The sequence below is a fragment of the Taudactylus pleione genome, unplaced genomic scaffold (assembly GCF_031769625.1).
Source record: "Taudactylus pleione unplaced genomic scaffold, aTauple2 ptg000125l, whole genome shotgun sequence".
In the NCBI taxonomy this organism is placed as follows: Eukaryota; Metazoa; Chordata; class Amphibia; order Anura; family Myobatrachidae; genus Taudactylus; species Taudactylus pleione.
Window position 1 is genome coordinate 6,792,062 of NW_028284527.1, and position 27,192 is coordinate 6,819,253.

Below are 27,192 nucleotides of genomic sequence, written 5' to 3' on the forward strand. Positions count from 1 at the left end.
ATAGATAATACCCTTCTACCCCATCAGAGTCACAAGAAGCTAATTCCCGGAGGATGCAAAAACAATGAACTGTCCGTCACCCCCATCAATATGTCTTATCCCACCGTATTCAGTAACAGTGTCTTGTATGTGTATCCTTACAATTCTAGACATAGATTATATTTATTTATATATCTTTGCTTTGTCATTACTTTTACAGTTAAGCCTTCCATATGGATTAATGTATATTCTGGATGCAGAAGACTAGCTGAGAGAACCATGTGCTCATTATGGAAACAAAAGCCGCAATCTGCTTAGTTCACAGACCTTTAGTGATTCATCAGCACAGGTAAATTCCCAGATCAAGTAGGAAAGCATTTATTTTTTTTCCTGGTGGGCAGATACAGATGGGAAGTGACATCTAATTATTATTTATTTTTTTTCCTGGTGGGCAGATACAGATGGGAAGTGACATCTAATTACATGATTAATTATGAAAGCCTCATCTGTGGAATAGAATACTTTTGGGTGGAATGTAAATAGCCTTCGATTAAAAAAAATAAATAATGGAAATGATTGCTGAGTTTGTCAGTTAACCTCAGACTCGCTGGGTATTAAATCCGAATCTTGTTTGCCGTCAAACCTAATTCGCTGGACAGCACCAGAACATTTTGGGCTCCAAACCTCAAGTTTACTATGAATCGTGTTTATCTGTTTTGATTTGATGGTGATCCTCTGCAAATTGTAACGTGTTGGGATTACAATCGTATTGGTCTATTTGAAGTTGCAAATCCAGCTATTATCCTCAAACCGAATCAATTCACAACTGACTCGGTTTTAGGCGAATTGTTGGATTTGCGAATTCTAGCTAAAAAATACCAATGCGACTATAATCCAAACGTTTTCACAAATATTCCTACTGCTCCTGAGTCCTTTCAGTCAGATAGTGAAATGCAAAATTGAGAAAGCTTTGCCCAAATACTGCAAAATAGCCTGTTTCTGCCATGTTTAAATCACAGACTATGATGCATCTCTGTTTGTCTCTTTTTATAAGCATCATTAAGTAAGACTAAATGAATAGAAAAACTTTTCACATCTGCACATGCTACTTATTTTATCATCTGTTGATTTTGCAATTTGAGATGCTATTTAGAATCGATTTGAGAAACATGATCCTTAGTAAAGCCATGATTTGTATGTTCAATGTTAAGGGTTCAAGGTTTGGTCCGATAGTGCACTGTGCCAATTTGCTGTGTTTAGTTGTGCTTGAGGTGCGATTTTGGTGCGATTTCGGTGCGATTTTGGCTTTAGTAAATCCCCTATTTGCAAAATTGTACTAAATCTCAAAAAAACACCAAATCGACCAAACAGGATTCTTAGTAAATTTACCGCTTAGGGAAGAAATAGAAATTGAATAGTAGTTGGCAAGTGAAATTAAATGAGAATACTGAAATAGATTGTGACTTTATAGCAGTTGCCTAAATACCTGTGAGACAGAATTTAGGGCAGATAGAAAGATTAATTTCACAAAAAAAAATAAGGTTCATGAAATCATCCAACTCTTTTGTCCATCAGTTACCCATTTTGCCCATCTGTCACCTCTTTTGTCTGTCACCTGTTTTGTCCATCAGTCACCCCATTTGTCCATCAGTCACCCCTTTTGTCCATAAGTCACCCATTTTGTCCATCTGTCACCCCTTTTGTCCATCAGTCACCTCTTTTGACCATCAGTCACCCCTTTTGTACATCAGTCACCTCTTTTGTCCATCTGTTGCCCCTTTTGTCCATCCGTCACCTCTTTTGTCCATCAATCACCCCTTTTGTCCATCAGTCACCCCTTTTGACCATCAGTCACCTCTTTTGTCCATCAGTCACCCATTTTGTCCATCAGTCACCCCTTTTGACCATGTCACCCCTTTTGTCCGTCAGTCACCCCTTTTGACCATCAGTCACCTCTTTTGTCCATCTGTTGCCCCTTTTGTCCATCAGTCACCCCTTTTGACCATCAGTCACCCCTTTTGTCCATCAGTCACCTCTTTTGTCCATCTGTTGCCCCTTTTGTCCATCTGTCACCCCTTTTGTCCATCAGTCACCTCTTTTGTCCATGAGTCACCCCTTTTGTCCAACCTAATCATAGCAAGGACCCTACATCCTGTAATATTCATACTTCACTGTCCCCATAGAAGTAGAGACATGAATACTGGTTGAACCAGGTAAGCTGAAAGTGGCATTTTATTTTTCAGATTGGTGCATTCTTTATGAGGCATTTTTTATTGTAGCAATTAAGTCAGCCAGATGACCAATTAGCAACATTTATAAACATTATTAACACATCTCTCTATTTAAATGAATACCTCTTACATGCACATAGTGCTCAACATTTCAAGGGACTTTTTCTCCAATTATTCTGCATTTTCAACCATATCAAATGACAATACTTAATGTAACTGCTTTGTGCAAAATATTCAGATGTACTGAAACTATTTCTTCATCAAATAAAGTTTTTGTATAATTTGATTAACATTCCGCTAATCGCATGTGATCTGAGAGATACATGACTCATTTTTTTTGTGACTTTTAGAGCTTGCTTGAGCCTACAGGGCCGGCCCCCTCCCTATTCATCTTCCTACCTCGTGCGTGGCAACATTCAGTAGTTCTTTGACTTCGTGGGGTGAGTCAGCTGGCTGCTATTGCCCCGTTTATCTCACAGATACCATGCGACGCATTGGATTCATGTATTATACAGATACGACGTGAGCACTGGCATTGAGGCGAGCAATGGAGTGGTGCTAAAAGTGATTATACAAATTCCCAGCATTTCTATTCCTCAAATTCAAACTAATCATCCTTATTGGTGCTGTCCAAATGAACTTGCCCATGAATAGTGAGCTGACGCTTATCACTATAGAGTCCCGGCCGGTTGCCTAATGACTGGGATGCATATAATTATGCACTGCAGCTGTTATGGCAGTACAGTGACTCTCATTACACACTCCTGTGCAGACAGCCTTTCATAAAGATACGGTGGTTTATATAGGCAGTGAGGACAGCCTCAGAGCTGTCATAGCTTCAGCCTGTTCTCTGTTACTCTATTTATCACTGTTATGATAACTAGAGAGATGCAATATGTTACTTTAATTTCACTGGGCAGGATGCATTAAGTATTGCATTTTGCATGTGATGTATCTCACCACTGATCACAAGTATATCGGCATTTTACCGTATGCTTGTACAATTGCGGGCAAAATCACAAAGGAGAGCTCTCCCGATAAGAGCTGTCTTTACGATATAAGGACTTTGGGTTTTAAGACCTGGGGGTTCTTCTGCACATGAGTGGCCATCTACCAGTGCATGTGCAAGCCGCAGGGGACTCTGGGAGGGATCCTATTGACCTCTCTCTGGGAAAGCTTTGAAAAGAAACCCTTAGGCTTCTATTAAGCAATGTCATCTATAGGTCTAAGTTCCAGAATGTTTCACTTTCTGGTGCTTAGTGCATATGGGAATGCGGTCAAACCTAAAAAACCCCAGCATTTTCTGAGGTTTGACTGCATTCTTAGTGTTGATGCATCCAGCCATCTGAAACGGGGATATTGATATCTCACCACCAAATGCTTATTATACTTACCTCTCCAGCAATTTGGTCAAAAAAGGTCCGGAATTGTTTTTCTTCATCAGTTTCTTTCTGTGGAGGATTCGGTTTTGGAGGCTGTAAAAACATGATTTAATTAATAAAATTATCGAAGGGTAATTTTCGGTGAATACTGTAGAAACTGAATTCTTCATGTTTTAACTGCAAAAACATACATATGTGTCCTCTCTAATGTAGTGTCCATAAGACGTGAAGTGCGCCCTGCTAGTTGCGTCTTATACGCCCTGCATCCAGTCGCACAGTAACGTACAGTATTCAGTTGCAGCATAGTTTACTGAGATGCAGAAGTGCAATACTGGTTTACATCCACCAGACGTCGCTTTTGATAAATATCGGTGCGCATGTGTGACATACTTTATACAATGTATGAAATTATGTTTTTAGCTGCGATGTAGCATTCATCAACTGACCGGAGTAGCAGTGAACAGGAATTTTATTGTTTGTTCCTGCGAAAAATTTGCACAACGGACTCGTACATGGTAGTGTTTAATAAGATAAGATGTGCACATGTTGCAGAGACAGGGGTCTTATTAAATGCCCAAGCTTCTCATACTGGTGAAGCATAGGGACAGGCTCTTATGCAATAACAGCGACTAATCAACAGAGTGGAGCAGGAGAGGGCAAATACTTCATTACACTAAATTGCATCACAAGGGGGCCAAGCACTACCAGAATACTGTAGGTGGCTGCAGTGGGTTAGTGGTATGGTCAATGCCTAACATAGTGTTCAAATGGGATTAGATTCCCATTAAGGACAGGGGTATTGAAGAATAATTTTGATTTTGCTATCAATATTTTATATTTTATTTCACTTGATCGTTTGAAAAAATCGCAAAATTGACTGCTAATCAGTCACACAAGCAGTGTTTAATAAAATGAGATACAATATACAAAGTCACACACTAGTACTCTAGCTGACTGCTGACATTGCTGCTAGCAGCTTACAGTGCAGAACATGTTGCTTTTAAAAGCGCACATGAAGCAGAGACGGGGATCTTATTCAAAGCGCAAGCTTCCCATACTGCTGAAGCAGAGGGACAGGACCCAGTGCATAATAGAGAATAAAATATTATAAAATATTGTGTAATAATAATAACAAAATCAAATTCAAAATTATTTTTTAATATCCTTGTCCTTGACGTGAATCGTACCCCAGTTGAACCCTATGTTAAGGATTGAGCATACTACTGGCCCACTGCAGCCACCTATTCAGGCAGCTACATTCTCTCGGAACACAGTTGCTAAAATATGCTAATGCCTTCCAAAGCATAGCCAAGCATAGTGACACCCATTGCTGCCTTCTCATATCTGTCCTATGGTGTGCATCAGCATAAACATCGGTAACATCGACGAACATCAGGCAGCCATGCAGCGTGTAGGTCAAGTCTTACCAGCTGCAAACACTGCAGCTCTCCTGACCTGAAGAGAGCTCTCATGCTGTGAAGGAGATCGCAATGGCTAATTTATGCATGCCCATGAAATGATGTGCGCCAAAGTGCAAATTTTTTTTCTCTAATTATATATTGAATGTTTTCTGTTCTCCTTTTATTTTTACACAGTTCTGTAGTGAGGATTTTTTTTAGAGATGTGCACCGACCCTCGTGTTTTGGTTTTTGTTTTGGATCTGGATCTCCCCTGGTATTGGATCTGAATCTGGTTTTGGATTTTTTTTCCTTGGTGTTTTGTTTTTCGGTTTTGGTTTTGGATCTGGATCTCCCCTGGTTTTGGATCTGAATCTGGTTTTGGATTTTTTTTCCTTGGTGTTTTGTTTTTCGGTTTTGGTTTTGGATCTGGATTTTTTCTTAAATATATCATAAAATCATAAAAACAACTAAAATCACAGAAAATGGGCCTGTTTTTGTAACTACAGTATAATTAACCTCAATAACATTTATTTCCAGTAATTTCCAAACAATTTTGACCACCTCACAATATTATTTTTTTCATCTAGTTAAGGCCAAAAGGTTGCATCCAGCTAGCTGGCTGACTAAGCTAAGTGACACAGTGGGCGGCACTAACATGTGGCAGTTCAGCTTCCAATTTCCAACACGGATACAGTGTGTTATACAGTGTGGGTTGGATACACCAATAGTGCACTTACTGTGACAGGAGTGTCGGCAGAGCGGGGTTGCTGGCGGTGTCCTCAATACATGGAATGGCAGTGCTGCGGTGCTGGGGTGTCCTCAGTGAAGGGTACCAGCGATGTCGGCAGTGTGGGGGTGCCAGCGGTGTCTTTAGTACAGGTTTGCTGGCTGTGTTGGCAGTACAGGGGTTGCTGATGGTGTCCTCAGTACATAGAGTGGCAGTGCTGCGGTGCTGGCAGTGTCCTCAGTACGTGGAATGGCAGTGCTGCGGTGCTGGCAGTGTCCACAGTGTAGGGTACCGGCGATGTCGGCAGAGCGGGAGTGACAGCGGTGTCCTCAGTGCAGGTTTGCTGACTGTGTCGGCAGTGCAGGGGTGTTCTCAATGCAGGGTGCTGGCGGTGTCGGCAGAGCGGGGGTGCCAGCGGTGTCCTCAGTGTGGGAGTGCCAGCAGTGTTGGCAGTGTGGGGGTCGCTAACGGTGTCCTCAGTATGTGGGGCAGCATTGCAGGGGGCCGACGGTGTCAGCAGCTGTGGTGTCGGCAGCGGGGATGCTGCCAGTGGGGGTGCTGGCTGTGTCAGGCAGCGAGAGATGGTGGGTGCCATCTTCTTTTGCTTCCAGTGTGCATATTAAGTGGGCTTAACGCTGATTGGCTGAGAGCTTTGACAGACGGCTCTCTCAGTTAATCAGCGTTAAGCCTGCTCAACAGTGGCGTAACTAGGAGCCCAGGGCAAATTTGAAAAGGGAGCCCCCCCAACATCATGATATGTGCGCGCGGCTAAGGCGCGCGTGGAAAAAAAATGGGAGTGGTCACTTAAAAATGGGGCATGTCAACATGACACACCCCTTTATTTTCACGCTGAACATTCCTATCCATATGCACCTTAACCCCAGTAGTACCCCTTATACAGTACCCCCAGTATGCAGTTGTGGTCCCTCTTATGCAGGCCCATAGTAGTGCCCCTTATACAGTATCCCCAGTAGTGATCCCCCTTATACAGCCCCCAATTAGTTCCCCTTACTCAGTGTGGTCCCCCCAAATGCAGTGCCCTATGTAGTGTTCCCCCTTATGTAGTGCCCCCAGTAGCAGTCCCCACAATGCAGTGTACCCAGTAGTGGTATCCCCTTATGCAGTGCCCTTTATATAGTGCCCCCAGTAGTAGTCCCCCCCATGCAGTGCCCTTTATATAGTGCCCCCAGCAGTAGTCCCCCCGTGCAGGTTTCCCAGTAGTGGTCCCCCTTATGCAGGCACCCAGTAGTGATCCCCCCTATCTAGTGCCCCCTGTAGTGGTCCCCGCAGTGCCCCTAGCAGTAAGCCCCTTATATAGTGCCCCCAGCAGTAGTCCCCCCCCTGCCATGCAGTGCCCCCAGTAGTGGTCCCCCTGATGCAGGCTCCCAGTAGTGACCCCCCTATCACTACTGGGGGGTCACTACTGGGAGCACTGCATGGCAGGGGGGGGACTACTGCTGGGGGCACTATATAAGGGGCTTACTGTTATTGCCCCCAGTTGTGGTCCCCCAATGCAGTGCCCCTAGTAGTAGGCCCCTTTTATAATGCCCCCAGTAGTAGTTCCCCCCCCAAGTAGTGGTCCACAGTTGAGGTTCCCCCTCCCGATTAAGTGCCCCCTGTAATAGCCCCACCCCCCAGTAGAGGTCCTCCCAATAATGGTGCCCCCAGTAATAGGCCTCCCCCAAGAGGTCCTCCTAATAATGGTGCCCCCAGTAATACCCCCCCAGTAGAGGTCCTCCTAATAATGGTGCCCCCAGTAATAGCCCCCCCCAGTAGAGGTCCTCCTAATAATGGTGCCCCCAGTAGTAGCCACCCCCCCGTTGTGCCCCCACCCCAGTAGAGGTCCCCCCAGTGGTAGCCACCCCCATTGTGCCCCCAGTAGTGCTGACAGGTTTTTAAAAATATATATATAAAAACATACTTACCTGAATCCACGTTGCTGCTGCTCCTCCAGTCTGCGACGCCGCTCCCGCCACCGCCCGCCAGTCCTCCCGGGCTGGCGCGCTCAGCATAATGGTACAGGCGTCATGACGTCTGTCCCATTACCCACTGCAGCAGCCGGACGGAAGTCCGGATCTTGCAGTGGGTGCTGCAGCAGTCAATGAGAGTCTATCTGACTCTCATTGGCTGCTGTTTCACACAGGCATTGCCGCCAGCGCTGGCGGCGATGCATGTGTTATGCACAGCCTGAGCCCGCCTCCTGGCACTATTGGGCAAGTGCTCAGGGGAAGGGAACGGGCTCAGGTGTGCAGCACAGGACCGGCGCTGGAAGCCTAGCACCGGTCCTGTGTAAATGTGTAGCACTGACCGCACTCATTGCGGTCGGCGCTATACTGGTGGCTAACTAGAGCGGGCCGGACCGTGGCCGTGGCCGCCGGTCCCACGGCGCCCAGGGCAAGCACCCCGCTCGCCCTGCCCTAGTTACGCCACTGCTGCTCAATACAAAATCTCGCGACTCGACAGCGGCATCGCAAGGTTTTACCTCGGGTGAGGGATCCGGGGCAGGTAGGAAGATCTGAGCTTAGTTTGGATCGCCCCGGATCTCCGAAATTCTGGTGGGTTCGGTTCTCTGAGAACCGAACCCACTCATCCCTAATTTTTTTCCACTTTTGTCCAAATATTGTATACTTTCATTCATTCCATCCCCCAGGACATTAGAGTCACTTCACTATGGCAGAGGAGCAGGGAACCTGTTACACATTCTGCCAGATAGAAATTCACCCATCCTCCACAGTATACAGTTACTAAGAGAACTGTACATTAAACTTCTATGGATATCCATTGATAAGCGTAGACATCCTTAAAACCTGGACTGTAATAGTGGAGTTTGGAAACCACTGCAGTAAGAGCTGTACATACAATATTGATATAAAAACTTAGTGTCTTGAATGTCAAAATAATTCTTCAATACCCACGTCCTTAAAGCTATGTTAAGCATTAACAATACCACTAATCCACTGGAGCACCTACTGTATTCAGGTGCTGCACCCAGGGGTGTATCTATAATGGGTGTAGGGTGTACGGGGAACACGGGTCCCTGGGTCCAGGGGTGCCCCGCACTGCACACCATGCACCAATAATCTTACTTACTTCTCCGGAGTCCCACGTCAGCGCGGGGGTCCGGCGCTGTAAAATGAATGGAAAATGGTGGTGGTGGCCATTTTCCCGTTGTTTGCGCATGCGCAGTACAGGGAAAATGGCCACGGCGGCCATTTTCCCAGTGACCTGTGCAGACACTATAGACTCTGGGCACACTCTAGTGCCCAGAATCTATAACTCCAGTGCTGGCCGCGCACAGCTCAGTGCGATGCTGGCTGCCCGGCGGAGAGGAGGGGGCCGTGTCGGAGACTGCACACAGGCGCCCTCCTCTCTAGAAACGCTCCTGGCTGCATCCTCCCCTTGTGATGAGAACAAATTACTGTTCATTAAACTTCTATTGATATCCACTGATAAGCGTGGATATCCTTAAAACCTGGACTGTAATAGTGGAGTTTGGAAACCTCTGCAGTAAGAGCTGTACATACAATATTGATATAAAAACTTACAGGGCAATTCAATTTGGAGCGAAAAGTCAGTTTTTGCGATAATTTCGCACCGATGACGTCATTTTCGCTGGTTTTGGTTTTACACCGTATTCAATTTCAAAGACTTTTCGCAGGTTCGAAAAGTCTTTGAAAAAAAACGGGGATAAATTTTCACCACTGAATAGGTGGCGAAAAAAAGTGCAGAATTGGGGTTTAGGGGTGCAAACTTAAAAAAAATAGCCTGCATCCCTGGGAATGTCATTTTAAAATAAACTGTGTCAAAAACATTTTTTTAAAAAAATAGGGACACCCCAAAAAAATTATTGAAAATTTGGGGTCAAAAAAAAAAAGGGAAAAAATTGTTTAAAAATAGGGAAATAGGTTCAGGGCTATTCTGCAAGTATGCGGCAGGTGTTTTCTAGAATAGGCTATTAGCGGCAGGTGCATATTTGCAGAATTTGTAAATAAAGACTTTAGGGACTTAAAAATATGCTAGGACCCATTTTCATGTACCCCAAATTTGATGGGACCACTTAAAAAAATGAAAAAAAAAACCTAAGTGCTCTTCTGCATCACTTCTTCAATGTCCAGAAAAAAACACCTGCAACCGCTATTTAAAACCCCGACTTTCATTTGCAGGCTAAAACGGGGGTACCCATAGTGATCCCCCATGTTTTTACAGTTTTAGTCCTACAATTTATTCCAGGTAAATTTCGTTTTTTTTTGCCGATCCTACTTCGCCGGGTCCCGTTTTCGTAGCTTTCAAATTGAATACGGGCATAAAGCGGGCACGCGCCCGATACTTTATCCCAGGAAAATCTCCGATGTGGAGCGAAAGGTCCAGCATGGACTTTTCGCTCCCATATTGAATACCCCTCTTAGTGTCTTGAATGTCAAAATGATTCTTCAATACCCACGTCCTTAAAGCTATGTTAAGCATTGACAATATCAGTAGCCCACTGCAGCCACCTACTGTATTCAGGTGCTGCACCCTTCCCTTGTGATGCCACTTACTGTAATAAAGTATTTCTCCTCTCCCACCCTACTGTATTGATTATTTTCGGTTATTGCATAGAGGCCGGTATGAGAAGCTTGCGCTTTGTATGGTAGCCACTGTGCTACTTCGTATGTATTGTTTGTTCAGTTAAGTAGAGTACAAGTCCCATAAAAAAAAAATCTCACTTTAGTAAACACTGTGTGCAATTGATTTGCAGTCGGTCTTGCGACTTTTTCACAGAAACAAGGACAAAAAAATATTATAAAATATAATAAAATATTGATAACAAAATCAAATTCAAAATTATATTTCAATACCCCTGTCCTTTACATGAAACAAACCCCAGTTGAACACTATGATAAGCATTGACCTTACCACTAACCCACTGCAGCCACCTATTCAGGTGCTGCACACCCTCCTATGCTTAACCAGAATGGGAAGCTTGTGCTTTGAATAAGACAAAGTGCCCTTCGCCAATAACAACCCCCTTTCCCGGAACACACACTTGTTTTTAGGAACTTGGCTGCCGTCTGGACTTCGCACTTAAAGTAATAACACTGCAATAAGCACAGGTATCAAAAAGAAGACAAAGGAATGTGACACTCTAAGGGGTATATTTAATAAAGTGCATGGTTTTATAAGTGAGAGATGTTGCCCATAGCAACCAATCAGATTCTAATTAACATTTATCTAGAACCTTCTAGAAGATAATAGCTGGAATTTGATTGGTTGCTATGGGCAACAACTCTGACTGCTAATAACCCACAAATTTTGTAAATATACATCTAAGAGCTTATATAGGGAACTACACATAGACTCTCTGGTGGTTTCCCATCCAGAAATAAACCCAAGCCATTACTGCTTAGCTTCCCAAACTCAACAGTCAGAAGTCTGTCTAAAGCTAGTTGACTTAGTAATTCAAATAGCACTCGTAAAGAGTGATTACCAGAATACTCTCCTACAGTTAATGTAACTGCAAGCTTGTAACAAACAAGGATTCAATTTAGCTACTTATAATTAAGCAACTAACAAAAGGGTATGCAGTTATATTTTCACTACATTAATAATATATACATTCTTAAGCAATAATAATAATAATAATAATAATAATAATAATAATAATTCCAGAATGATAAATCAATAAGCATGAGAGTAATTGCAAAACTCAGTAATTTCTTTAGAAATACAGCAAACTGTAGGATAAGACATTTCAAAACACATGGACTATCCAGAGTTGTATATAAGCCATGTGTATATCTGCTAGCAATAATATGTAATAGAATGTATCCAGGATACTTAGTAGGTGAAGAAACCAGCAATCCTTTCTAGGTAGCTTGCAAACAGCTAGAACCAGGGACCAGGCAAAACATGGAATCCTGTGGGAGACTCAGCCAGACCAAAACAACCCACACAGGCCCAAGACCCAACACTTGATAAAAACTGCTGGCAAACCAATCACAGTCGACCAGGTCAATGCCCAGGCTGACATCATCATAACGGGTGAGCAAGTCAGCAACCATTCCAATGATTCAGTCCAGACTCAACCAGCCGAGTACAGATATAACAGTACGTTCAGCAGTCAAGTCCAATCACAAAAATGTCTCACTTTATTAAACACTGCATGTGCGACTGATTAGTAGTCAGTCTTGCGCAGGAACAAGCAAAATATAATATTGTGAAAATATAAAATACTGTGCAACGTTGTACATTCAGCAGTCAACTAGAGGACATTTCTCCTTAACATCTCATTTTATTAAACATTGCATGTGAGGCTTATTAGTGGTCGGGAGATTCACATCTGTAACTGTTTACACTGTACTGGCCACCCAGTGGTTAAGATGTGTATTGTATGCCATTGATTCTTTTGGCGTCTTACCACGGCACCCGCAGTATTTTCATAAGGTGACTAACATGCCTATATGTCGCGACTAGAACAATGACGAGTGAGGACACATCTGTAGCTGAAGAGTGTTTTTTCTGTATAACACTCCACTACAAATATGTCTACAAGCACAAAATAGCTGCGGTTTCTACAGTTTTTCAAATGCTGCATAGATTGCGAACATTACTTGGATTAAATAAGAATAAAACAAATAAAATACATAATGTATAGACTTACATCAGGAATTTCCACTTTTATATCTCCATCGATCTCTCTATAAAAAAAAACACATTTAATAGATTACACAATTTCATTTGATTTGTGCAGTAAGTCACATTTTAAGTTTAATGACACAGTAATGGGGCATACACACTAGACTATTAAACTAAATGATATGAATGACGATATTGTTCAACGCACCCGCGCACGCAGGGGGGGTTTCCGAGTCCCTGGAAACCCCCCCTGTTCGACTCGGCGAGCAGTGCTGCTTAACAATTTTTTTTTTTTTCATTTTTAAGAAATACTGACACTTCCTGGGCTGGCTGTAGGGGGAGCTGCAGCGCGCAAGCCCCTCCCAGCCAGTTCCCAGGCAGGCACCGTGACATCAGCGCCTCTCATGCAGCTGTCAGCGGCGCTCTGTGGACTGCGCCTCCGGAGCTGTTGAGTTCGGCCGGGCCGCAAGATGTAAGTGGCCGCCGAATTGTTCAAGCTGCAGTATGTGTCGGGGGAGCGCCGAGGATCTTGCGGGCGGGCGGCGGGGGCTGGGAGTCCGAGTATTTTTTTTTTTGAATGGTGGTGCCATATTATTCGATTGCTGGGGGGGGGGAGGGGCGTGGTGTGTAGCAGAGAGACGAGAGGTACGGGCGGCGGAGCAGCCTTAGACTCCTGATGATTAACTCCTTGGATGCAGGAAGTAAGTCACTTGTACAGAGAGGTGTGTGTGCTGCTGTGAGTGACAAGGTTTGTGTGACAGGGTGTGTGTGCTTCTGTGTGTGTGGCTGTGTGTGACAGGGTGTGTGTGCTTCTGTGTGTGTGGCTGTGTGTGCTTCTGTGTGTGTGACAGGGAGTGTGTGCTGCTGCTATGTGTGACGGTGTGTGTGCTTCTGTGTGTGTGACAGGGAGTGTGTGCTTCTGTGTGTGTGACAGGGAGTGTGTGCTGCTGCTATGTGTGACGGTGTGTGTGCTTCTGTGTGTGTGACAGGGAGTGTGTGCTGCTGCTATGTGTGACAGGGAGTGTGTGCTGCTGCTATGTGTGACAGGGTGTGTGTGCCACTGCTGTGTGTGACAGGGTGTGTGCTTCTGTGAGTGACAGGGTGTGTGCTGCTGCCATGTGTGACATAGTGTGTGTGATGCTGCCATGTGTGACAGGGTGTGTGCTGCTGCCGTGTGTGACAGGGTGTGTGCTGCTGCCGTGTGTGACACAGTGTGTGTGCTGCTGTATGTGACAGAGGAAAGAATTAATGGGGAATATTATTGATTTGTTGTTTATGTGCTATAAAAGCCTCTTGCTTGAAGTCCGAGTTAGCCATTATCTCAGATTATGTGCTGCTGGGGATACAATATATACAGCATATATATATTTGCTTTTTAAAAAGAAAAAAAAAATCAACAGTTTGGAAACCCCCCTTTAAAATTCCTGCGTTTGCCCCTGCAACGATATATTGTTCATATCATCTAGTGTGTATGGTCCGAATGACCAATGATGCGTGGTCCCGTGGTTCGTTAACGTTATCCCCAGTCGGATGTACATGCAGCCCAATCTGGGGATATTGTGAGTGATGCCATGCTGCCCCCGCCGTTGTTCATCGCTGGACGGCATCGGCAAGTGTGTATGCACTTGCCGATGCCGGCACCCCCGCCGGGCCTGCTGCTGACGATGTCGCCGCATACACACATCGTCTAGTGTGAATGCGGCTTATAACAATCTATTTGGAAGAGAGGCTTATTTTCTCACATGTCCACTTTTGAAGCTCTATTTGGAAGTTTAAACAGGGCTTTGCTTCACCTCACATGAAGAGCAGAAGAGCAAAGCAGGTTCTCTGGAGTTGATGAACCATACAGGCCCAGTGGCAAATGCAGGATTTCTAGAGGGGGGTTTCCAAATACTTGAGTTTAAAGCGAGTGTGGGCAGTCAATGAAGAGGGCATAATTAGCACTTATCCAGCTTTAATATGCATCATACAAAGTATGATGTGTAATAATTCCAGCATATACAGGACCAGTGATCACAGCCATTAGATACGGCAGTAGGTCCATCCTGTCTGAGCAGAATGGTTTTTTCAGATGTGGGCACCATTCCTGAGCATTGGAGCAAGTCTGGGAGTCTCAGGGAGCAGCAGAAGAACTTTGTACTGCCCTGGACATATATGTACATATTGGTCTCCTTATGTACTGGATAGTGTATTATTATACAGTATTAATAATTAACCATATTAATGGTCTATAGCAGTGCACCCCTAACAGAGCATGTTTTCCACATCTCCTAGTTGGTGCACAGGTATATTTATTACTGGCTAACACATTTTAAAAGATCCACAGGTGGTGGTAATCATTTCATTTGTGATACTGAGAAAAACATTATTAATTCCTACTTATCAATACACCCTAAATGTTGCTATTTAGCATTATAAGTCGTACAAGAAATAATTGCTTTCCAGACTTTGATACGTATACGCTTTTGTGCGACTTCCCCTTTTAACATGAAATTTTATCAATGAAGGAAAACAAACTTCTTCCTTCCTTGTCCCTGGATTCTATTCAGCGCTCCTTGAACTCACACAATAACAGATAGCGGTCTCTCAGCAACAAAGTGGTAGCAGGTATACGAAGGCACAATGCGTTCTTTCCTGCATATGGCGCCTCCACCCTTCGCTGAGAGATCGATAACCGTGTGTTACCGTGTGAATGGTAGCGTGATTTCACTCTACGAGCCCCCATCTATTGATTCCTACTTATCTATACACCCTAGATGTCGCTATTTAGCGTTATAAGTCGCACAAGAAATAATTGCTTTCCAGACTTTGATTGTGGTTCCAAAGCACAAAAATATATTATTCACCAAAAAGCAAATAGTTACACGCTGTGATCTAAAATACAATTAGCGCTAAAGATTATACATAAACAAGGTACATTCAATACATTACGCAGGCGCTCTGGATCCAGATTTCCGGCATCAAAGGTGAAGCCTCTGTCAACAGAAAGATTATGATGACTCCCTACTGAATATAGAGTGCCTGAATATATACCCTTACAGAGAGTAGGCAATACAATAGAAGCAAGTTGGCATAATCCTATTGGTTCTTCTTCTTGGTTCTTTCTGCTGTTGTTGTTTCAATTGCTTACTCATTTTTATAAGATACCTCAGAGTAACCTCGTTATTACCCTTTAAATCATCCTGTGGACTTACAATCAAATGAGGTTGCTTACCGAACAGTATCTCAAAGGGGGACAGATTAAGAGGCGGCCTGGGGGTGGTCCTGACGCTATTATTACCTATCAACTTACACATGTTCTGGAAGACATCACCTGTGAAATGAGTACCCCTATCACTTTCAATAATTCTAGGAATACCGTATCTGCATGCAAGCTCCTGTACAGCCTTTTTGTCAGTGAATACAGCAGTATTAGTGGCAGCTGGATATGCCTCTTATCCAATTAGAAAACACATCTGCACAAACTAATACATACTTAAGATTCCTGCAGGGTGGTAATTGGATGAAATCAATTTGTATTACCTGAAAAGGTTCGTCGGAGGGATATGTGATGACTCGGATGGTATTGTTTTCCCAATGTTTTTCCTCAAGCTGGTCAGAGTCAGACAGTGCGCTGCCTCAGTCAAGCTTGGGTAATATGCCTTGGGAGCCACTGGCTTACCTTGTCCATCTCTCCAGAGTCCAGAGGACTCTGGCTCACATCCCTTTGATCTCCAGACTGCCTTTTCCTGAATGGGACACAATTTTGCATCTCAATTAATTTCTGCACATCACAAGTTTGAAAAACCACCCTTTGATCAATCATATTTTTTCTTAAACCTGCTGCCCCTTTTTGTAGCTTCGTCTGCCCTGTTATTGGAACAGCTGTTAACAGTAATGTTGTAGCCCCTGGGTTTAGACAAAGTCCCAAGTATTTGACCCAGGTCTGGCATGGCCGTAGTTTGTCCTTTGCAACCTTGTGCCCTGTTTATGAGAAATGAAGCACGACAGTTTAGTATCATTAAACATGATATAAACAAAATCAGAGCACAACAATAAATCATCTACATATCAGATCCATTGCTTTAAAAACATGCCCTGTATAGTTCACTGCAGATATACTGCAGGGGTTAGTGTGCTTCAGTTCTTAATCTCAATGTTTACTGTAAACAAGGATACTTGATTTAACCAACATGTACAATGACTTGAGGCTTACACACACTTATTACATTTCCTTAGAGGTGCAATGTCCTAGAGGTGACTTAAAACACATTATTATTTTTTTATTTATTGCTGGACTTACTCTTTAAGTGTTAATAATTTTCCCCCTCCTGACATGCTCTCCACTGCTCTCAACGGTTTCAACTGCTGCCCCTGCTGGTTGCAGATTAACAGCTTGGGCAATGGCTGAATTCACGGTGGATTCATCATCATCTATAATTACATTTTCCTGTAGACGACTTAAATCAGGGTATAAGTTACTTATTACGATTTTTTTATGATTTTTTCGAGATTGACTGTACCTTTACCCCCATCCGCATAGGGCGGAGGTGGTGAACATGCGCTTCTAACATTCCCTTCGGCAACGCTACCTTGCCGTGTGGCTTGAGCATGACGCTAGTTTGCGTCACATGCCCACCGCTAAGCCACATGTTCCCCTTGTGCTGCTACAACTTTAAACAGTCATTATATTCTACTCTTTTCTTCAAAGATTTCACCATACAGATGTGATCTCTGACATTGTTCAATATCTCTTTATCAAAGCTGCCAACTTTGGGAAAAGGTTTCACACTCATTATCATCATCTTAACCCATACATCATAGTACATAGTTGCATACGCACTGTACTTAGTATGCATTATATGCCATGCCGAACCGATCGGCGCTTCCACGAGCAGCACATAATCTAACATCTCTACTGTTTGTTTTGCTCCCATCTTGGGAAAAAAAAAACACTAAACTTTTCAATAGAGATTTAAATCGGTGAAAGAATGTCAAGGCTACTTTCACTTACCTGTGGACGATTTAACAGGCTGCGCCCACATACCTATGGAAGAATAACCAGGTTGCTTCCATGCACCTAAGCCCTTTTTGAGTACTTTGCACTGATAGAATTTAAGCATTCCAATAACACCTACCCTTTTCAGTGATTTCGTCTACCACAACTCAGTTCACAATCACGAAATGCCACAACCGTGCGGTTCAATCACAATGCCCAATAACCCTAACTGATCACTGGATGCTGTGATCACACTGAGAGCTGATACCTAACACAAACAAAACCAACTACACCTGCTGTGTGTATAGACTCCAGTATCTACTACCGAACCACTAGGCCGACACCAGGCGCCTAGCCCCTAAGGGTCCTACGATACCCCTAGCTAGGGAACATGTTACCCCTACCAACACACGTTCACTGTTACACACCTTTTTCTGCATAGAAAAATAAACATTTTCCCAGATATGGCAGCACCGACTAAGATATTTAAAACAATGCTATCACGCTATCAATATCACAATGCAATCTCAACGGCTTTGTTTAAACACTTGGCAGCAATACAGGAAATACGTATACGCTTTTGTGCGACTTCCCCTTTTAACATGAAATTTTATCAATGAAGGAAAACAAACTTCTTCCTTCCTTGTCCCTGGATTCTATTCAGCGCTCCTTGAACTCACACAATAACAGATAGCGGTCTCTTAGCAACAAAGTGGTAGCAGGTATTCGAAGGCACAATGCGTTCTTTCCTGCATATGGCGCCTCCACCCTTTGCTGAGAGATCGATAACCGTGTGTTACCGTGTGAATGGTAGCGTGATTTCACTCTACGAGCCCCCATCTATTGATTCCTACTTATCTATACACCCTAAATGTCGCTATTTAGCGTTATAAGTCGCACAAGAAATAATTGCTTTCCAGACTTTGATTGTGGTTCCAAAGCACAAAAAGATATTATTCACCAAAAAGCAGATAGTTACATGCTGTGATCTAAAATACAATTAGCGCAAAAGATTATACATAAACAAGGTACAGTCAATACATTACGCAGGCGCTCTGGATCCAGATTTTCCGGCATCAAAGGTGAAGCCTCCATCAACAAAGAATATGTGACTCCCTACTGAATATAGAGTGCCTGAATATATACCCTTACAGAGAGTAGGCAATACTATAGAAACGAGTTGGCATAATCCTATTGGTTCTTCTTCTTGGTTCTTCTGTCATAGGGCAGTTGGTACAATGGTAGTTCAGCCCTCCAATGGCTCTTTGTGTGTGTTTTAGCTAATCAATAGACACTACATACAAAGTACACTCTAACACATAATTCTCTATAATCCATAACTTGCAGACACATGTTGCGATCTCCTTGCCGATGGAACCAGAGATCTGCAAATAAAATGTGGTTTAGAATAGCACCAAACACGATGTGGCTACTACATACTAACCCTTAGATATCAAATACATGCATTTTATAACATTATTCAATAACGAATAAACCTTCTAATATTAGCCTTTATACTAAGGAACCTTTTAGGAAATTTGTGTATGTGTAAGTGTAAGAGAATATTGCGTAAAGTTGCTAATATGCGTGGTGTGTTTATGTGTAGAGTGCAACTGTGCACTGTGCGTCTTGTATATTTATATGTTTTATTTAATGTGTGTATGCATGTAAGTCTATGTGTGTGTTATGTAATTTAGGGTATTTGTGATGGATTAATATATATTATCCATTTCTAACATATTTTGACATCCAAGCATTGCCTGGACCAATTCTAACATGTAAACAGGGGGGGAGAGAGACCCACAGCTGCTTGTAGGTGCCACATAGTCTCGTAGCCTGGGACAGGTTATTCTTCACTTACTTAGGATGTAGATGTCAGTTCCTATGAACCAAAACAGCACCGGACAATAGGCACACTACTGCCAATGACTTGCAGGTCCATGACAGTAATTTGTAACTTTACATTTAGACCACTTCTTTTGAGCATACTAGTCTCTGTGTACATTTTAATTAATGTTACAGGCATACTGTATTAGCATGTGGAGTCTCTCAAAACATATGCAAACACCCACAAACATACACACCAAACCTGTTTTCCACACTAAACCTTGTATTTGTGCACATCGGAAATGCGCTGACACAGAGCAGCGTCCAAGCAATTCGTCATCAGACCATAGACGACTAAATCGTTCAGATAATAATTTGCACGATGATCATAACCAATTATTTGATTTCGACAAACATGCAGCACTAGTAACATTGTATTATATTACTATTTCTATTGTGGTCATGGTGCGTTCTGGGGAGGGGGATTTCCAGGTAGATGGAAACCCCCCTGTGTTTGTTTAAGCAGACCCTTGTCAGCCACTTGGGCTTCTATCCTTTGCTACTAACAAGACCGATGTATGCATTTATACGGTTTTCGGCTGTGTGGGAATCATTAATTTGAGTACTAATTAAAGAACAATGAGGCATCAAATGTTGTATTATTAAGGGGCACATTTTTCATGCAAAACTTATCACTTTTTATTGTGACAGAAATAACAGGCTTTTCACCCAACTGTATCAAAGTGTATGTTCCTGTGATAAGTGGAAAAGTCAGAAAATGGCATCAGCCTAAAACCATGTAAACAATCTATAGCAAAGGTGTTTAAAACTAGAACAATGACGAGTGAGGACACATCTGTAGCTGAAGAGCATTTTTTCTGTATAACACTCCACTTATTTTTTAAGCTATTTCAAAATTATTATGTTGAAAAACAAATTATGGACATAGCACAGAATAATTTTACAGCACCAAATGGGGACGATAATAAACAAACCTGGATGAAAATGGACTGACTTATAGGTCAAACTTACATTTTATACAGTTAATTTTATTGATGCACCTGGATATAGCAAATAATTAATTAAATATATCAAGTGATTATGTTAAAAATGTATAGTGAAATCAATAGTGAGGACAGTGTTAAGTGTAGCCAAAATGAGAGAAGATGGGTGTATACTATAGGTAGGGATTCTTACAGTACGTATCAGATGTTTTGACTAGTTGAGAAAATCTATTCAACCTTCTGGTGCTACTAACATATAAACATATGAACATATGCTTCCTGTGCTGGGAGAGGAGAAGTAACACAGAGATTCAGGAGAGAGATTGGAATAGATGGTGTACTCCTGTTCTCTGTGTACTCTTGGTACTTCCGGCATCGTGTACTCCTGTTCTCTGTGTACTCATGGTACTTCTGGCATCGTGTACTCCTGTTGTTTATGTACATCTGGTACTTCCGGCATGGTGTACGCCTGTTGTCTGTGTACGCCTGTTGTCTGTGTACTTCTGGTACTTCCGGCATCGTGTACTCCTGTGGTCTATGTACATCTGATACTTCCGGCATGGTGTACGCCTGTTGTCTGTGTACGCCTGGTACTTCCGGCATGGTGTACTGCTGGTACTTCCAGCATCGTGTACTCCTGTTGTCTATGTACATCTGGTACTTCCGGCATGGTGTACGCCTGTTGTCTGTGTACGCCTGTTGTCTGTGTACTTCTGGTACTTCCGGCATCGTGTACTCCTGTGGTCTATGTACATCTGATACTTCCGGCATGGTGTACGCCTGTTGTCTGTGTACGCCTGGTACTTCCGGCATGGTGTACTGCTGGTACTTCCAGCATCGTGTACTCCTGTTGTCTATGTACATCTGGTACTTCCGGCATGGTGTACGCCTGTTGTCTGTGTACGCCTGGTACTTCTGGCATTGTGCACTCCTGGTACTTCTGGCATGGTGTACTCCTGTTCTCTGTGTACTCATGGTACTTCCGGCATGGTGCACTCCTGTTCTCTGTGTACTCCTGGTACTTCCGGCATGGTGTACTCCTGTTGTCTATGTACATCTGGTACTTCCGGCATGGTGTACGCCTGTTGTCTGTGTACGCCTGGTACTTCTGGCATGGTGCACTCCTGTTCTCTGTGTACTCATGGTACTTCCGGCATGGTGTACGCCTGTTGTCTGTGTATGCCTGGTACTTCTGGCATGGTGCACTCCTGTTCTCTGTGTACTCATGGTACTTCCGGCATGGTGTACGCCTGTTGTCTGTGTATGCCTGGTACTTCCGGCATGGTGTACTGCTGGTACTTCCAGCATCGTGTACTCCTGTTGTCTATGTACATCTGGTACTTCCGGCATGTTGTACGCCTGTTGTCTGTGTACGCCTGGTACTTCTGGCATGGTGCACTCTTGGTACTTCTGGCATGGTGTACTCCTGTTCTCTGTGTACTCATGGTACTTCCGGCATGGTGCACTCCTGTTCTCTGTGTACTCATGGTACTTCCGGCATGGTGTACTCCTGTTGTCTATGTACATCTGGTAACTTCCGGCATGGTGTACGCCTGTTGTCTGTGTACGCCTGGTACTTCTGGCATGGTGCACTCCTGTTCTCTGTGTACTCATGGTACTTCCGGCATGGTGTACGCCTGTTGTCTGTGTATGCCTGGTACTTCTGGCATGGTGCACTCCTGTTCTCTGTGTACTCATGGTACTTCCGGCATGGTGTACTCCTGTTGTCTATGTACATCTGGTACTTCCGGCATGGTGTACGCCTGTTGTCTGTGTACGCCTGGTACTTCCGGCATGGTGTACGCCTGTTGTCTGTGTACGCCTGGTACTTCTGGCATGGTGCACTCCTGGTACTTCTGGCATGGTGTACTCCTGTTCTCTGTGTACTCATGGCACTTCTGGCATCGTGTACTCCTGTTGTCTATGTACGCCTGGTACTTCTGACATGATGTACTGTACTTCCCTCCAGCACCCCCACTGACCCATTATGCTCCCACTACTGATTCACACTGTGACTGCTGCACCACCCTCTCCCTGCACTGACCCGCTCTGCCCCCACTGCTGATCCAGACTGCCCCATGACTGTCCTGTCAACTGCGCTGCTCCTCTTACCGTCGCACAGCCGGTATATGCGGAGTGAGAAGACATGTCATGCTCTCTATTGGGTCTACTCACTAAGCTTTGGAGAGAGATAAAATGGAGAAAGATAAGTCCCAGCCAATTAGCTCCTAACTGTCATCCTGTAACCTGACAGTTAGAAGCTGATTGGCTGGGACATGTCTTTCTCCATTTTCTCTCTCTCCAAGGCTTAGTGAATAAACCCATATACTGTATGTCTCTCTTCATGCTGCTTACCGTGATTGCGAAAAGGCCAGAGGACGTTGCCGGAAAGGTAAGTTTTAATGAAAGGCTACGTAATGTAACTCTACTATATATCGCATCAATTAGTGGTAATTACCAGTAGCCATTTCAGCATCTGTATAGACCCCATTGCCTTTTACAATGATGCAAAGCAGTTATCCTGTATTTATAAAGGGTCAATGCTGTATATTATAGTGCTAATGGAATTTAAAGCACCTTAAGTTTTGAATTATTGGAGAAATTTTACCCAGAGCATCTGCTCATCTTCTGCTAAGTTGTACAGTAATGTTTAAGCTTTAGCTTTAATGTATATGTAAAAATGCCTTACTTAATGGTCGCTTTCTTTTCTGAAAATATTCTGAGGCAAAAGTCAGCCTCTTGGTGAGGTTCAAATGTTGTAGGGACGAGCATGTAATCCCCAGGGGGGAGCTTGAATCTTTGGGAGATTTCTCTCAAGTTAATGTAAGTCTTGCTTCTTGCTTTAGATGCATTAAATTTGAAGAAATCCTTTGTTATCTGAGACTGCGCATTAGGACACTGCAAGCCATAAACACAATACCATGATAAATAAAGTAGTAAGATACCAAAACATGATAATCAAGGCATCATTTAGCTGACCAGAAGAAAACCCACCCACGACGGCTAAGAGTTTATACATTTACTAAGAGTTACGCACAATATAAAAATGCAACTAGTGTAAACTTTGTGGGGGATTTATCAAAGCTTGGAGAGAAATAAAGTGGAGATAGATAAAGTACCAACCAACCAGCTCCTAACTGTCCCTTTTCAAGCACAGCCTGTAAAATAACAGTTAGGAGCTTATTGGTTGGTACTTTATCTCTTTCCAAGCTTTGATAAATCTCCCCCTTTGTCTCCCAGAGGAGGAGATGTACTAAGATCTGGAAAGTGATAAATTGGTGAGTGATAAACTACCAGCCATTCAGCTCCTGTCATGTTACAGTGTTTGAAAAATGACAGGGTGCTTTATCACTCTCCAGTTCATCGCTTTCCAGAGCTTAGTACATCTGCCCCAGAGCATGAGCACAAATTGAGCCTGCATATTGAGTTAAGCTTATCACATGCTTGTGTCCATCTGACCTTGGAGATGCTGGTCAGGAGAGGTCATACACAAGTTCAATGCAGAAGGGCATAGAAATGTAAGTCAACTATGTCCCATAGACATATATCCAGCACTGACATATACATATTTAAGGTATGCCATTTAACAGGCATATATTTGTGCTTCCAAAAAGCCAGCTACAAGCTTCCGAGTTAATGATGATAGACACTTCTATGTGACAGACTGTGCAGATTTTTGCTATCACAGAAATAGTAGCATGAGTTAAAAGAGTTTTATATTGGTAGTAGTAGTGATCTTTGATGTATATGGAGTAGGGATGAGCGGGTTTGGATTTCTGAAATCCGAACCCCCCCGATCTGAGTTGTATCCGAGTCAGGCTCGACTTTTCCCGCCTGACTCGGAACTGAAATCGAGGCAAAACGTCATCATCCCGCCTTCCAGATCTTGCGGGTTTTGGATTCTATAAAAGGTCCCCGCATCGGTGCCATTTCTCACTCCGGCTGTGGACAGAGAAGAGGGAGGGTGGGAGCTAGGGCTGGCTGGGCTGTGTTGTGCTGCTTTTGTCCATAGGGGCTGGCTGGGCTGTGTTGTGCTGCTGTCATAGGGGCTGGCTGGGCTGTGTTGTGCAGTCAGTTGTCCATAGGGGCTGTGTCCACTCCAAAGTCTATAGGGGCTGGCTGGACTGTGTTGTGCAGTGTCCCATAAAGGCTGTAGTCTTAGAGGGCTGCTGTAGTGTTGTCCAGGGGGTGATCTGTGCATCAGGGGTGCTCCCCCAAAGTGCACTCCAAAAAAAAAAAAAAATTTTTTTTCTGTGTTTGTGAATTGTGTGCGCAGTAGCCGCACGTGCATCAACAAAGTAACGGCAAGCATGCGCCTGTGTCATAAGTAAATGGCCATCTGCCTTAACCATTAAAGGGTGCTGTAACCCCCAAAGTGCACTCCAAGCAAAATAAAAAATAATTTTCTGTGTTTGTGAATTGTGTGCACTGTGGCCGCACATGCATCAATAAAGTAGCATCAAGCATGCGCCTGTGTCATAAGTAAAGGGCTGGCTGGCTCGTCTGTTAAAGGGTGGTGTAACCCCCAAAGTGCACTCCAAACAAAATAAAAAAATATTTTCTGTGTTTGTGAATTGTGTGCACTGTGGCTGCACGTGCATCAACAAAGGAGCAGCGCCAAGCGTGCGCCTGTATCCCATAAGTAAAGGGCCATCTGGCTTGTCCGTTAAAGGGTGGTGTAACCCCCAAAGTGCACTCCAAACAAAATTAAAAATTATTTTCTGTGTTTGTGAATTGTGTGCACTGTGGTTGCACGTGCATCAACTAAGTAGCGCCAAGCGTGCGCCTGTGTCATAAGTAAAGGGCCATCTGGCTCATCTGTTAAAGGGTGGTGTAACCCCCAAAGTGCACTCCAAACAAAATAAAAAAATATTTTCTGTGTTTGTGAATTGTGTGCACTGTGGCTGCACGTGCATCAACAAAGGAGCAGCGCCAAGCATACGCCTTTGTCCCATAAGTCTGTTAAAGGGTGGTGTACCCCCAAAGTGCACTCTACAAAAAATAAACAATTCTTTTTTTTTTTTCCGTCTTTGTGAATTGTGTGGGCTGTAGCCGCACCTGCATCCTCAAAGCAGCAGTGACAAGCGTCTGTCTGTTAAATGGAGGTGTAACCCCCAAAGTGCACTCCAACAAAAATAAAACATTTTCTTCTGTGTTTGTGAATCGTGTGCACTGTCTGCACTAATTCGAGAAGGTACGTTTTGTGAAATTCGTGATTTCCAAATATCGCTTGGAATGGCCATTTTACAGAATGGTAAAGCAGATCTTAAGGATTGTATTGCTGGTACTTTGCACCTCTCCTAAACCCAGCTGGCGTACCATTACACTGTGATGCTGTGACTTTACTCATCTCTGTCTACAAACAAATGAAATGACAAATGAAAGTATCCCAAAACTACTTGCAATAGAAGTACTAGGAACAGATAGTCAATTCTAACTATGTTATGTTAATATATTATTTTAGAAAATTCAGTAAATCTAACCTGATAGATGGTATATCCTATTGTTAACATATCGGCTCCTGCTTTTTTTAACTTGCGTCTATTCTTTTGCATCAAAGCTGCAATAAAAGTACAATCGTTGTGGCCATCATCCTTCTCTTTAAGGCTCAGCTGAATTTGTGGATTTGTCCAAAAGGTTTCTGGAAAGAAAGATAACATGATAAACATAAGATAACATGACAAAGTGGCATCAGCTGTAAAATGCAATCATATTGTTGTAATAAATACTTGTATATTAATAACAGAATTAGAATTGTAAGGACAATGAGCAGTAGCTGGAGACACATGCGACCGGACACACTGTCGCACCCGGACACACAGGCTACGCTGCTGGACACTGAATCACTTTGCATTTAGGTGAGAGCTTCTTCACATTATTTATCACTCACCTTGACTGACTTCCAGCTTAAAAACATCAGTGCACCTGGCTTATTTGCATCTCATTGGGATTAATTGCTGCCCTAGGCTAAGAAACATAGGAGACCTCCTGAGGAGGGCAGAACGTTGTGCACTTCAGCTTACCCGGAATATACCCACTACTAATATATTTATTCATGCATGCTAGTCCAACTAGCTACTTCAGCACTGTTATTGGTTTAATTTTATTATGCTCCTGCTTTTATTTTTGCATTGAATTTATAATGTGCATTCATGTCATATTTTATGCTAAACATTAAAATAATCTTTTATTACTTGATTTTGAGGGTACGGAGTCTCTGCGCTGTGAACAATATTCATATTTCGTTCAGTTCCTTGTGCACTTCATTGGGAGTCTTGACACAACACCCCACAGCTGCATGACCGGTACTTCACTTATTGATTTAAGCATTGATTAGCGCCTACACGAAGGGGTTTTTCTTCATTCGAGATCCAATTTAAGAGTTCATCAGACCCATGCATTTATCATTCCACACAGAGCACAAGGCCAGGCAGCCATGTTGGGCACACTACATTGGTTACAGTGTGCAAATACACAATACATGGAGATAAGATGTGCAAGGATAAAAGAACAGTGAGATAACAGGATACTGGGACCAGTCTCATCAAGGACATTTCTTCCGCATACTAGTGGGGTCCCACATTCTCACACTGCCAAGATCATACACCCTTATCCTGCTAATCTGTTGCAAGTCTATATAAATATATCAATTTATGGTGACAAATGGCTACCTCATGAAAATGTCACACTTGTACTATTCATGCTGACATCATGTTAGAACTGCTACCATTCATTGTATGAAATTGTCATACTGACATTTCATTTATTCTGACTCAGTGTCAAAACTGCTACCGAGGATCTTTGCATTGGCACTTTACAGGTACATATATGAAATCTTGTTGCTAAACCTATCAATATATGTTTATTCATGATTACGAATTATCACTTTATAGAGTTATGACACTGGCATATTTGATTTTAGTGCTAATATTGTGTCCAATGTTACCATCAAACAGCTGCTCCTACACGTTACATATATATTTTTTAGGGGTGAGCGGGTTCGGATTTCTGAAATCCGAACCCCCCCGAGCCCCCCCGATCCGAGTCCG

General features: G+C 43.2%; 1 protein-coding gene across 1 annotated transcript in view; it reads right to left on the reverse strand.

Annotated features, from left to right (window-relative positions):
- Positions 1-27,192, reverse strand: part of CAPN9 (calpain 9) — a 158,120-nt gene that overhangs the window by 21,462 nt on the left and 109,466 nt on the right. The window contains exons 11-14 of the mRNA XM_088472520.1: positions 25,627-25,784; positions 22,833-23,041; positions 12,360-12,396; positions 3,605-3,685 (exon numbers count right to left, since the gene is read on the reverse strand). Of these exons, the coding sequence (XP_088328646.1) occupies positions 3,605-3,685; positions 12,360-12,396; positions 22,833-23,041; positions 25,627-25,784 (485 nt within the window). The remainder of the gene's footprint in view (positions 1-3,604; positions 3,686-12,359; positions 12,397-22,832; positions 23,042-25,626; positions 25,785-27,192) is intronic.